The sequence below is a fragment of the Colobus angolensis genome, unplaced genomic scaffold (assembly GCF_000951035.1).
Source record: "Colobus angolensis palliatus isolate OR3802 unplaced genomic scaffold, Cang.pa_1.0 Scaffold24, whole genome shotgun sequence".
NCBI classification, from domain to species: domain Eukaryota; kingdom Metazoa; phylum Chordata; class Mammalia; order Primates; family Cercopithecidae; genus Colobus; species Colobus angolensis.
Genome location: NW_012115599.1, coordinates 12329455 through 12340420, shown reverse-complemented (window position 1 = coordinate 12340420; position 10966 = coordinate 12329455). Strand labels below are relative to the sequence as shown.

The following is a 10966-nucleotide window of genomic DNA, read 5'->3' as shown; positions in this document are numbered from 1 at the left end:
GCTATGTTGCCCAGGCTGGCCTTGCACTCCTGGGTTCAGGCAAGTTACCCACCTCAGCCTCCCACGTAACTGGTAAGAGGCATGAGCCACCGCCCCTGACTTGCTAGGTTTTCGGCGAGTGTTTTCTTAGGTCAGGCAAGGTGATTGTCTCCCCCGGCTCCCTGCCCTAGCTCTCCAACCTCTGCCTGGGCCACCTCCCAGAAATACCCTCTACTTCCCTCTTAAGGGCAGCCGTGCCCTCTTTGGCAGATTTTCTTGCCTCAAATTCCTGCTGAGGCTCGGCTCTGGGTGCCACTGGGCTGAGGAGAGTTCATCTTCACACAGCTGCCCACAGGGAGCAGACCAGAAATGACAGCCCACAGGCAGGGGTTCCCTGTAACCTGCAACAAAGCCTGGGAGTGGCCCCAGGCTGCCTCCTCACCCCAGGAGGAAGTCAGAGGGGTCCAGGTCTCTGCTGTCCTCAGGGATAGCAGCTGTTTCCAGAATCTCTGTGGCTCCTGGAATACAGGCAGCTCTGGGCATCCTCACACTCCCAGGACCTCATCCACCCCAGCCCTCTGCTGGCTCTGGGCCAGTGAAGGTTAGGAGGAGCCAGGCTTTGCCACTTGCTAGCTGTGTGAGCTTGGAAACATCACGTCTGCCTGCTTCCTCATCTGTCTGGAGGGGATATAATGTGGCCTACCTCAGGGGCCACTGTGAGATGGATGAGGTGGTCCACACAGCACAGTCAGTGGCATTAACCTGTTGCTGACTTTTCCCACATACACTCAGTTCTGCTGTAACGCCACATATATGCTCCTGACCACTGTGCTGTGTAAAATCACACAATAAAAACCATAGGGTTTAAGGGGAAATGGAGTTGGGGGCACAGCACTCACAAACTTTGTCGGTGACACATTAAAAACAAAAGCACTAGCACCACTTATATTAAATGGTTAAGAAATACCCAAGGCCGGGCGCGGTGGCTCAAGCCTGTAATCCCAGCACTTTGGGAGGCCGAGACGGGCGGATCACGAGGTCAGGAGATCGAGACCATCCTGGCTAACATGGTGAAACCCCGTCTCTACTAAAAAATACAAAAAAACTAGCCGGGCGACGTGGCGGGCGCCTGTAGTCCCAGCTACTCAGGAGGCTGAGGCAGGAGAATGGCGTAAACCCAGGAGGCGGAGCTTGCAGTGAGCTGAGATCCGGCCACTGCACTCCAGCCTGGGCGACAGAGCGAGACTCCGTCTCAAAAAAAAAAAAAAAAAAAAAAAAGAAATACCCAAGTACTACCTCAGGCATGGCACCCTGCCTTGGAAAAGACCTGCCATGGGCTTGCAGCAGTGTGCACCTGCCGTCCCCACAGCTCAGCTCCCGGCCACATCCTGTGTAGAGCGGGGAGAACAACAGGGACCTAGGGAGAGGGAAAGTAGGGAAAGGAGGGAAGAGTGAAGGGAGGTAGGAGCACTCCCGGGTAGACTTAGAAGGGGACACGTGGTCCCTGCGAGGAAGGTCATATCCAGTGTGAAGCTATGGCACCAGGTGTGGTGGGGCGGGGGTGTCTCTATCTCCTGAGGGCTTGGCTCAGCTAGCAGCAGTTTTTGCATTTTCCTGGTGTTTCTATCCCATGAAATCCTGCAGAAGGAAACTGTTATGCTCAAATTGTGTCTTTTCAAAACCAATGTTCTCTTCTTACCCCAGATGCTGCCTGTGTGCTCAGGGTGGGGGTGAGGACAGGGCAGGAGTAGGTGAAGCAGCTCCTGAACCAGGCGCTTAAGTGGTGATCTGCTTCCTCCCAGAACCTGACCTACGAGATCATCCTGACGCTGGGGCAGGCCTTCGAGGTGGCCTATCAGTTGGCCCTGCAGGCCCAAAAGTCCAGGGCAGTGGGCGCCTCTGCAGCTGAGATGATTGAAACAAAATCTTCCAAACCGGTGCCTAAGCCTCGGGTCGGCATGAGGAAATCCGCAGTACGTGGGCCCCCCTGGACAAGATCCCCCCCTCCCTGGCCCCGGGGATTCAAGGGCTCTGGGTGGCCAGCACGAGGAGGGTCTTCTGGCACTTCCAGAAAGCTGGCCCCTTTCTGGAAATGGTCAGGGAAATGACCCTCTTAATTGTCTCCCACCCCTGCCAGGTCTTGCCCTGGAAAGGCAACAGCTCCTCTGGCCTGGGCGGGCCTCTGGTGCTCCCGCTGCCCTCCCTCGCTGGGCTCCCCCAAGGGCAAGGCCATCAAGGGGCTGCAGAGAGCGGTCCGCAGGCAGCCCCCAGTAACTGCGCCATCCCTGTGTCTGTGTCTGCTTTGCTCTGCACCCCAGGTGCCGCTGCCCCCCGACAGTCGCTGTTGTTACTGTCACACCTGCACCACCCACCGTCCTTCCTACCTACCACTGCCGTCTGTTAGTCCTGGAGTCAAGGTCTTTACACCTCCTGCTGTCTTGTGTGTCAGTCTCCCCGAAGTGACCGTGAGCGCTCTTAGCCTCTGGTGGCCTCTCCCTCTGCCTCTGTGACATTCTTTCCCCTCTTCCTGAGATGCCCTCTGCCTGTCCTGTGTGTGCTTCAGCCTGCTCTGTTTTTCTGTTGTGTGTCCTCTCTCCAGAGGTCTGGGGTGACTGCTGTGATCTTGCCTTGGGGTGAGCTCTCTGGCCCTACCAGAGAGACCCGAGGCTTGACATTTCCAGGCCCCATATCACTTTCCTGCCCAGTGTGAGCAGGTTTGGGGCTTAGAGCAGGAGACCTGGGTAGGACAGGGGTCCTTTAACTGAGCAATCTCAAGAAATCCTGGAGAGAGGTTGTGCCTGGAGGTGGCCCTCGCCAAGATGCTCCAGGAGGGTGTCCCTCCTCCGCCCGCCCCCAGGGGTCTGCTCTTTGACTGAGGAGAATAAGGGCTACTGCTCCCAGCACAGGGGCCACAGCCCAGCCTGGGGGTGGGAGGGGCCTGCTGCCTCCAGCCCTGGCACAGAGCTCCCTCTGACTCTTGACTGCTTCCTTGTTTGGCAGCTGGAACCACCCGATATGGACCAAGATGCCCAATCCCATGCCAGTGTCTCCTGGGTTGTGGACCCCAAACCAGACTCTAAGCGGAGCCTCAGCACCAAGTATGAGACCACTATCTTCTAAAACAACCCACTCCCTGTCTCCACTAGTCTCACTGTGCCTTTGCCATCCGATCTTTCTGCTGTCCTCAACTCTCTCCTTCCAGCTGCTGATGCCAAGGCCCCAACTGCACTGGGACCTGCTCCTCCTGGGCGGGCGGCAGCGTAGACGCTGTACACTCGCAGCTCTCGTACCTACCACCACCGAACACTGTGAATTCTCCCCCTCGGGCTGAGGACAGCTTGAGGGGGTGAGTTGCCTCTGAGGTGGGCACCAAGAGGGCTCAGGGGTTCTGTTGCACCCCAGAAGCCTCCACGGGCAGGCACTGTGAACCCCGACGGGCAGGGCAGTCTCCAGCAGAATCCCAATGGCACTGATAGCTCCCTGGGGTTGGGCTGGGCTCTGTGTGGCTCCCTCCTCCTGTCTGCTGTACTGAGCCACAGCTGGGCACCATTGCCAAGAGCTAGCTGACTATTCTCACCTCTCCTGAAACAACCAACCACTGTGACCACCCAGTGCCAGAGTCCCCAGCACTCTGCTCACAGCCAGCCTGCAGCCCCACCCCACTGTCCTCCGCTACTCTGAGGAGCTGGCCTCACTCTCATGGCTACGCCCTTGTGAGACCTTGAGCTCAGTGATGTGGCTGGACCAGGGATAGACTGCTTTCTGTGAGGGCCCAAGATACGTGCCAGGCCCTTGGGTCTGTGCTGACTGTCCCGCTTGGGGCTCTGGGTATCTCAACACTCACAGGCTGGCTCACACAGCAGGTGTCTCAGTCCTGATGGGCCTTCCCCTCCAAGGAGAGGGGTGGCACGTGTGTGGACAGCCCCTCTATCTTCACCACGGAGTCTCAAGGCCTGGCAGCCTTGGGCCTGGCTCTGGAGTCTAGCTCACTGAGGAGGAAAGCCTTCTGTAGAACCAACAAGGAGGCGGCCTGTGCCCTGCACACACGGCACACCTTCTTCCCTCACAGAACAGAGCTGCTGGAGGACAGGGACCTGGACCAAGTGGCCTCCATTGTCCTCTGGGAGCTTTCTGACATTCTCCACGGTGGGGGATCACAGATAGCGCCGTCCAGCGCGCCCCTGAACACCTCCCTCAGCCTCCTGACTCCTCTGAGAGGAGAGGCCATCCCCTCACAGCAGCTCAAAAGCTGGGATGGTGGAGCTGAGTCTTTGAAGAGGCCCCCCGTTCTCCAGTGTGGGCAAACCAGTTTGGATGGCAGGAGACAGGAAGGCAGCCGTGCACACATAGCAGAGTCCACTAGGAAAGCCAGTCGGCCAGGGCAGTCAAAACCCAAGTCGACAAACCGGGTGGGTCCTGCGCACCCACCCATCCTTGTGCCTTCCTGAGCAGTCGCGGAGCCAGAGGCGGCGGGGGCTGCGGGCTGTGGGTGCTCAAAGCAGGCTCGGAGGGTGCCCAGGGGAGGCTGTGAGGGATCGTCTGTCCTGCTGTGTTTCCCTTCCGTTTCCTCCACCTCCGCAGGCCCCATTGGTTAACCCTTTCCTCCCCCCATTGTTTGCTTCTGCCAAGCTGAGCCACTGAGGAACCACACTGTGCTGCGGAAAATAGACGTGGGGGCATAGGCTCCCACTGCCATCACCGCCGCCGCCTCACCTGCAGCTTTGAAGACCCAGGCCTCACCTCAGCCTGCAGGACCGCCTCTTGGCCACTTGGCCTGGGCCTGCCACCACCACGTCTTGCAGAATGAGCCCTGCCTTGGCTGTGGAGAAGCACTCCAGGCCGCTAGCAGATGGGACTGGCATTCCAGAGGGTCAAGAAGTGACTTGTTCAGAACACATTGTTTTTAACAGAAACAAAACCTTTTTATAAAGTGAACTTTTAACACTTGGCTCAAACCTCTAGGTCATACTGCCAATCTTGAGACAAATGGCCATGGGGCAGAGGACAGGGGAGCTGAGGCTGGTTCAGAGGCCAGCCTGCACAGCCTCTGTCCTCAGGATGGGACCTGGGTGCAGCTCAGCGGGTCTGAAGAGAAGGTGGTGGCCTGTGGGTGAGGGGAACGGAGCAGGCTCGGGCAGAATTGAGCACGGTACGTCTGCTTTTCAAACCTGACCATATCAGCTGCTGCTCTTTATGAACTGCCCAATTTCCTGTCCCCTTCAGGGGCTGGACACAGGCTTCTTGTAAGAACACAGCCCTAGAGGCACCTGAGCAGCTCAAAGGTTTCCGGTCCATTTCTGGGGTTCCCAGTGGGAAGTTTCAGTGGCCAAATGAAGATAAGTGTGCAGTTTCTAGTGCTGGGACGTCTTAGCCAGCACCAGAGCGCCAGGCCTCTCCCTGGCCGCTTACCTGTCAGTGACCGGAGCACTGCCCTGGGCTGGCCGGCGCTGTACTGCCTGCATTGTGTCAGAGAACAGGAGAAGCAGCTTTGGGGCGTTAATGTTTGGAGTAGGTCAGCTAAGGTTGCTACTTGCCAATTTATGATTTGTCTAATCAGCCTGTGTGATTGGGGCTCATTTTAATTCTCTGAATTATTGGTTTGATGGTTACACTCTCGGCAGCTGGGCTTATCCCCGGCCCCTGGTGTGGAAAAGGCTAAATAAGGTGACAGTGCATCAGTGCTCCCCCGCGTGGCCTTTGGGGCAGGCTGGCGTCCTAGTGCGCCTCTGCTTAAGCTTTCCCGCTGCTCACTTTGCTTTTAAAAGTAACTTGGGTTGCAGTCTTCCCTCTGGACTAGAGTAGAAATGCAGGGGAAACTGCTGTGGATTTGAGAGGCAAAGTTGGCTCAGCTGTGTACCCAGTTCCTCCTCTGGGCACTTTAGCAGGCTCTGAGCTTTCCTGGCATAGGTCAATCTGGTCCCAGGATGAATAGTCCAGGCTTCAGCAACACTCCTCTTTCCCCACAAAGGCTGTGAATTTAAATTCTTTGTGGGTGTGTATGTGCAGGAAGTACTGTTAGGCACATTCTTAACCCATGTGGTTGGCCAGAAATCAGAAGTGGGGCTGTGTCTCTGGCTAGCTAGAGGCCAGGCCTTGTGGGTTTCTATCTGCTAAGTGCCCAGCAGGTTGGGGCCTGGGACCCAGCTCCCTCTGTGGCAGAGGCGGGGCCCCCTCCACTTCGTGGTACTAAACAAAGACCTTGACACCTTGCAGTTTCACTTCATTTCCTGCTCCTTTCAGGGCCTGTGAGGATTCCCACGAGCTAACGCTGTAAAGTACTCGGCCCGACTTTCTTCCCAGAGTTGACCAGGAACCCTAAAGCATCCAGAGTAGACTGCGCTGCTGCTGCGCACATGCTGGTGCCCGTCTTCCTCCTGAGGGGCCAGGCCATGTCTAAGTGGGCCTCTGTTGGGGGGCAGCAGGTCCAAAAGAACCTGCAGACACTACGATGCACTCCTCACGCTGTCTTTTGTGCTTAGATCATCCATAGGTGTTTCTTCTGCTTGAAGCTGCTATATCGTCTTTATTTATTCAGGGTATTTTCATATTGGAAGCCTTGGCTAGTCTGCTGTGGCCCTGGGTTCTGTTTAGAGATTGGTTTATTTCTGAATATTCAAGAAAGGAAAATGACTGGGCCTTTCTTTTCTTCTCCTCTGGGGCAGGTTGTCTCCCTTTCCTAGAAAGGTTATTGTAACTTTAAGGACAGGCTTCAGGTGGGAAGGCCCCTACTTTTGCACTTCTCCAAGTGCAGGTCACACCAGGGGCAGACCCTGTCGCTGCGTTTCTGAACTGTGAAGGAGCCTATTCAGGTGGGAGACTTCAGATGGGCTCAGTACCTGTTCCAGCCACAGGCTTCTTGTCCGCCTCTTCTTCCCTGTCCACCAGCTGCTCAGCGCATAAGACCTTCCCGACAGGCTCTGCGTGTGCAGTGCTCCGTGTCCCTCCTGGGCCCTCCAGCTTCAGACACTAATGGGAGTTCCCGAGACACTCGGGTTGGAGCAGGCAGCAGGCAGAGACATTAGAAAGCCAGTCTGAACGGGGGCTGTCTGTGAGATGCCCAGGCCAGCTCACAAGTATTGTTGCTCATGGTGTGGCAATGGACTGAACTGTAATAAAAAATGTTATTTAATCTTTGTCTCTGTATTTTGATACTTGAATGACTTCCCCTTTTGTTTTACTGTACATAAAATTGTTAATCTGTCTGATTTTGTCTGAATTATAAGCATTTTGAGGTACCAAACATAACCAATCTGTGCAACAACATAGACTGACCTCACTACCCAAGAGACTGTAAATATTCCTGGGCTTCCAGCTTTGGTTTTGTTATTTTCATAACTGTACAACTTAGAACAGATTGAATTAATAAATGAGAAGCGACATGAACGCAGCCTTAATTCTGAGTCTTTGAATTGGAAAGCGTCTTGATGGTTTTCTGGCAGAGGCGTGGGCACAGGCGAGATGCAGGCTCAGGGTCGGTGAGTTGCATCCTATGCTGCTTGGCTTTCTGTCTCGCACTCTAGCTGTTACAGCGGCCCTGTGAGGTGCAAGGGCCCCACGACTCACCTCCCCTCCTTAGGAGCATCGTGCTGTGAACACCAAGCCAGGGCCACATCCTGGTTACTGCTGCAGCTGCATCTCTTCTGCATCCTGGTCTGGGCTTGTCCACCCACAGACATGAGTCGAACATCTGCCTCCCGGGCAGCCTGGGGGGATCTAGAGCTGTGAAAGAAATTGGCCTCCTTTCAGAAACTTGCTTGGATTGCAGTGGTTAAGTTTTAGACATAAACAACTAGCTACCAGCCTGAAGCCGTGCTGTGGTCGGGATGCAGAGGGCAAAGTGTTCCCAGCGGGCTGGTGGCAGGGAGAGGAAGGGGCGGGGTGCTGAGCTGTATTTAAAGGGGAGAATTTGGGAAGGTACAAGCGGTCATAGCAGCCCCTTCATTGATGGAGCACCTATGTTCCAGCTCTGCTAGCTTTCCAGGCAACCATCTCATTAGCCCCTCCCTTTTCCGGACAGGTGTTGTCACCTCTATTCATAAAGCAGGGCCCAGGGCCAGCGGGAGGGACTTTGAGCCCCATCTGGTCCAGTGGCTCCAGCTGCCAGAGCCCCTATTCCTAGGCCTGCTTCAACCCCAGCTGCCCAGCACTGAACGCTTTTATTCCTGAGTTTCTGTGGACTCTTCCATTTCTTAAAAGGGCCTTAAAAAAGAAAATCACTTATCTAGTTCAATACCCAGTTTTATTTGTAAAGGAAACAAGGTCCAGACTAGGAAAATGATTTTCTTCTAGCCAGCCTGCCAGCGAATGGCAGAGAGGGAGCCAAATCCCACGTTGTTACTCCCAGTTAGGGCTTTGTAGACCACACTGCATTGAATTGGGAAAGTCCACTGAGGCCCGGTCGGGGAAGGCCTCACATTCCAGAGGGGTTCTTCACCCCCACATCCCTTGGCTCCCTGGCTATGGCGCTCTTTCCTAAGCAGAAGAAACCTGACAGCCAGAAGAGAAAGGTCAGGTCATAACTAGTGTCATCAGGGCACCAGGACATATCGCTGCTATCATCATCCCTTCTGGGGCCACCTTACACATTCTGCCTCCCTCATCCCCGGCCTCTTCCACTCACTCCTTTCTCCTCCTTCAAGGGCTCATTTCTGTCATACTCCTCCACGTCGTCATGAGCCTCCCCTTCACGGCAGCTGGGCTGTTACTACTGAAAATTGGGATAGATCAACCCTCAGCAATGACCAGGCCATAGAGGAGGAAGAACTTTCAAGCTGGAGCACTTTCCAAGGCAGCTCAAAACACCCTCTAGTCAGCCATGGCCACTCCTGGCTTCCTGAACCCAGAGGGTATCCAAGTCCCACAGATAGTGACAGGCTGACCATCTAGTGTGTCCTGCAGTTCAGCCTGGGGCTCACACTGCACCCACTGTCATCAGCTAACAACGAGGAAAGCTCAAGTCTGACCCATCCCTTCCTCCGTGCGGCCTCCAGGACTTTGAGACCACTTTTTTCAGGACTCAGCTGTTAGGAACACTATTATAAACAACCATTTACCAAACAGAATTTTCCTAACACTGTAAAATATTTATTACTCAGTAAATGGAGCTGGGACAATTGGGTAGCCAAGAGGGAGGGAGTGCAGGGAGATTCCTGTTCCAACTTACGCCAAAATAAATTCCAGATGGCTCACATATTTAAATGTAGAAAAAAAAAAAAAACCCTCAAAGCTAGAAGAAAACGGGAGTTTTTTTTTTTTTTTTTTGTTAATATATAAGCTTGGTTTGAGAAAGGCCATTCCAAACATGTTATAAAACCCTGAGTCATTTTTTAAAAAGGATTAATATATTTGAGTCTCTAAAAACCAAACATTTCTGCATAGCAAAATGCACCCTTAAGAAAAAGAAACAATTGAAAGCAACGTGTGCATCACATGTAACACGGACACCTTGACAACAGCTACCAAAAGTAAACTAACGCCTGTGTCTCCGAATATCAGTAGATGCTCTTTTCCCTGTTCTTCCCAGTAAGTACAATTAAAACCCCCAGTGGAAACACCCGTGGGCACAGACAAAAACCTGTTCTTTCCAACCAGAGGACCAGGAAAGGGGCAGCTTAGCAAGATAGAAAATTCAGACAATAAATAACTGCTCTGTTCCAGCCAAACACCACAGCAAAAATGGGGCCCCACCCAGATCAGCAGAGGCCAAGACCTCGGCCCTCACACAGCTATAATGAGGTGCCCAACAACCTCACGCGTGGTGTCAGAGGGGCCTGGTGAGGAGGCAGAACGCTCACCAGCACCCAGGGATTGTAAGGCTGCTCCCGCCTGGGGAGTCAGTGGAAACTACAGGGGCAGCTGGGAGCCCCATGGCACCCCAGCAGTAAGCAGCAGCCTCCCACCTCAGGTATCAGTGGAGGCCAGGTGGGGAAACTGGGCTTTGACCCCCAACCTGGCAGTAATATGCTATTTCCTCTTCCCTTGCTAGAGTGGTGTCAAAGTCAGCTAAAAGAGAAGGTTTAAACAAGAGTAAGAAATAGAAATGTCCAAGTTTCAATAGAAAATCACTTGTCATACCAAGATCCAGAAAAACCTCAATCTGAATTTAAAAGGCAATAATCAATGGATACCAACACTTAGCCGGATGTGGTGGCAGACACCTGTAGTCCCAGCTACTCGGAAGCCTGAGGCAGGAGAAGGGCTTCAGCCTGGGAGGCGGAGGTTGCAGGGAACTGAGACTGCACCACTGCACTTGGGCAACAGAGCGAGACTTCGTCTTAAAAAAAAAAAAAAAGGTATCAACACCAAGATGGCACAGATATTAGAATTATCTGAAAAATATTTTTAAAGCAGCCATGATAAGAATGTTTCAACAAATAATTATAAACACACTTGTAGAAAATGAAAAAGTCGAAAGTCTGAGCAAAGAAATAAAAGATATAAAGAACCTATTGGAAATTTTAGAACTAAAAAAATACAAAAACCACAAAGCTCAGTGGATGGGCTTAAGAGTGGAGTGGATGGGAAAGGAAAGGTACACCATAAACTGGGAAACAAAACAACAGACATTACCCAATCTGAACAACAGAGAGAAAACAGACTGAAAAAAAATGAACAGCGTCTTAGGGGCCTGTGTGACCATAACAAAAGATCTAACATTTGTGTCAACAAGGCTAAGAGGGAGGCTAAGAAAATACTCGAGGCCGGGTATGGTGGCTCATGTCTATAATCCTAACTCTTTGGAAGGCTGAAGTGGGAGAACAGATTGAGTCCAGGAGCTCAAGACCAGCCTGGGCAACATAGTGGGACCCTGTCTCTACAAAAAACTTTAAAATTAGCTGGGCGTGGTGGTGTGTGCCTGTAGTCCCAACTCCTCTGGAGGCTGAGGTGGCAGAATTGCTTGAGCCAAGGAGGCTGACCTGTGATCACCCCACCGCACTCCAGCCTGGGCAACAGAGTGAGACCCCCATCTCAAAAAAAAAAAAAAAAA

General features: G+C 53.2%; 1 protein-coding gene and 1 pseudogene across 3 annotated transcripts in view; both read left to right on the top strand.

Annotated features, from left to right (window-relative positions):
• ANKS1A (ankyrin repeat and sterile alpha motif domain containing 1A) overlaps nucleotides 1-7373 on the top strand; it is a 200045-nt gene extending 192672 nt beyond the window's left edge. Inside the window, exons 22-24 of one of the 2 annotated variants that reach the window (XM_011945402.1) lie at nucleotides 1782-1952; nucleotides 2980-3077; nucleotides 4609-7373. In XM_011945402.1, the coding sequence (XP_011800792.1) occupies nucleotides 1782-1952; nucleotides 2980-3077; nucleotides 4609-4612 (273 nt within the window). In that variant the 3' untranslated portion in view covers nucleotides 4613-7373. Of the gene's footprint in view, nucleotides 1-1781; nucleotides 1953-2979 lie in introns of both variants that reach the window. The other variant, XM_011945400.1, reaches the window with a different exon arrangement.
• A 1065-nt stretch (nucleotides 7374-8438) lies between these two features.
• The window catches only part of LOC105514267, a 3861-nt pseudogene continuing 1333 nt past the window's right edge, over nucleotides 8439-10966 (top strand). Inside the window, exon 1 of the transcript XR_001002158.1 lies at nucleotides 8439-8486. The product of XR_001002158.1 is annotated as an omega-amidase NIT2 pseudogene (transcript). The remainder of the gene's footprint in view (nucleotides 8487-10966) is intronic.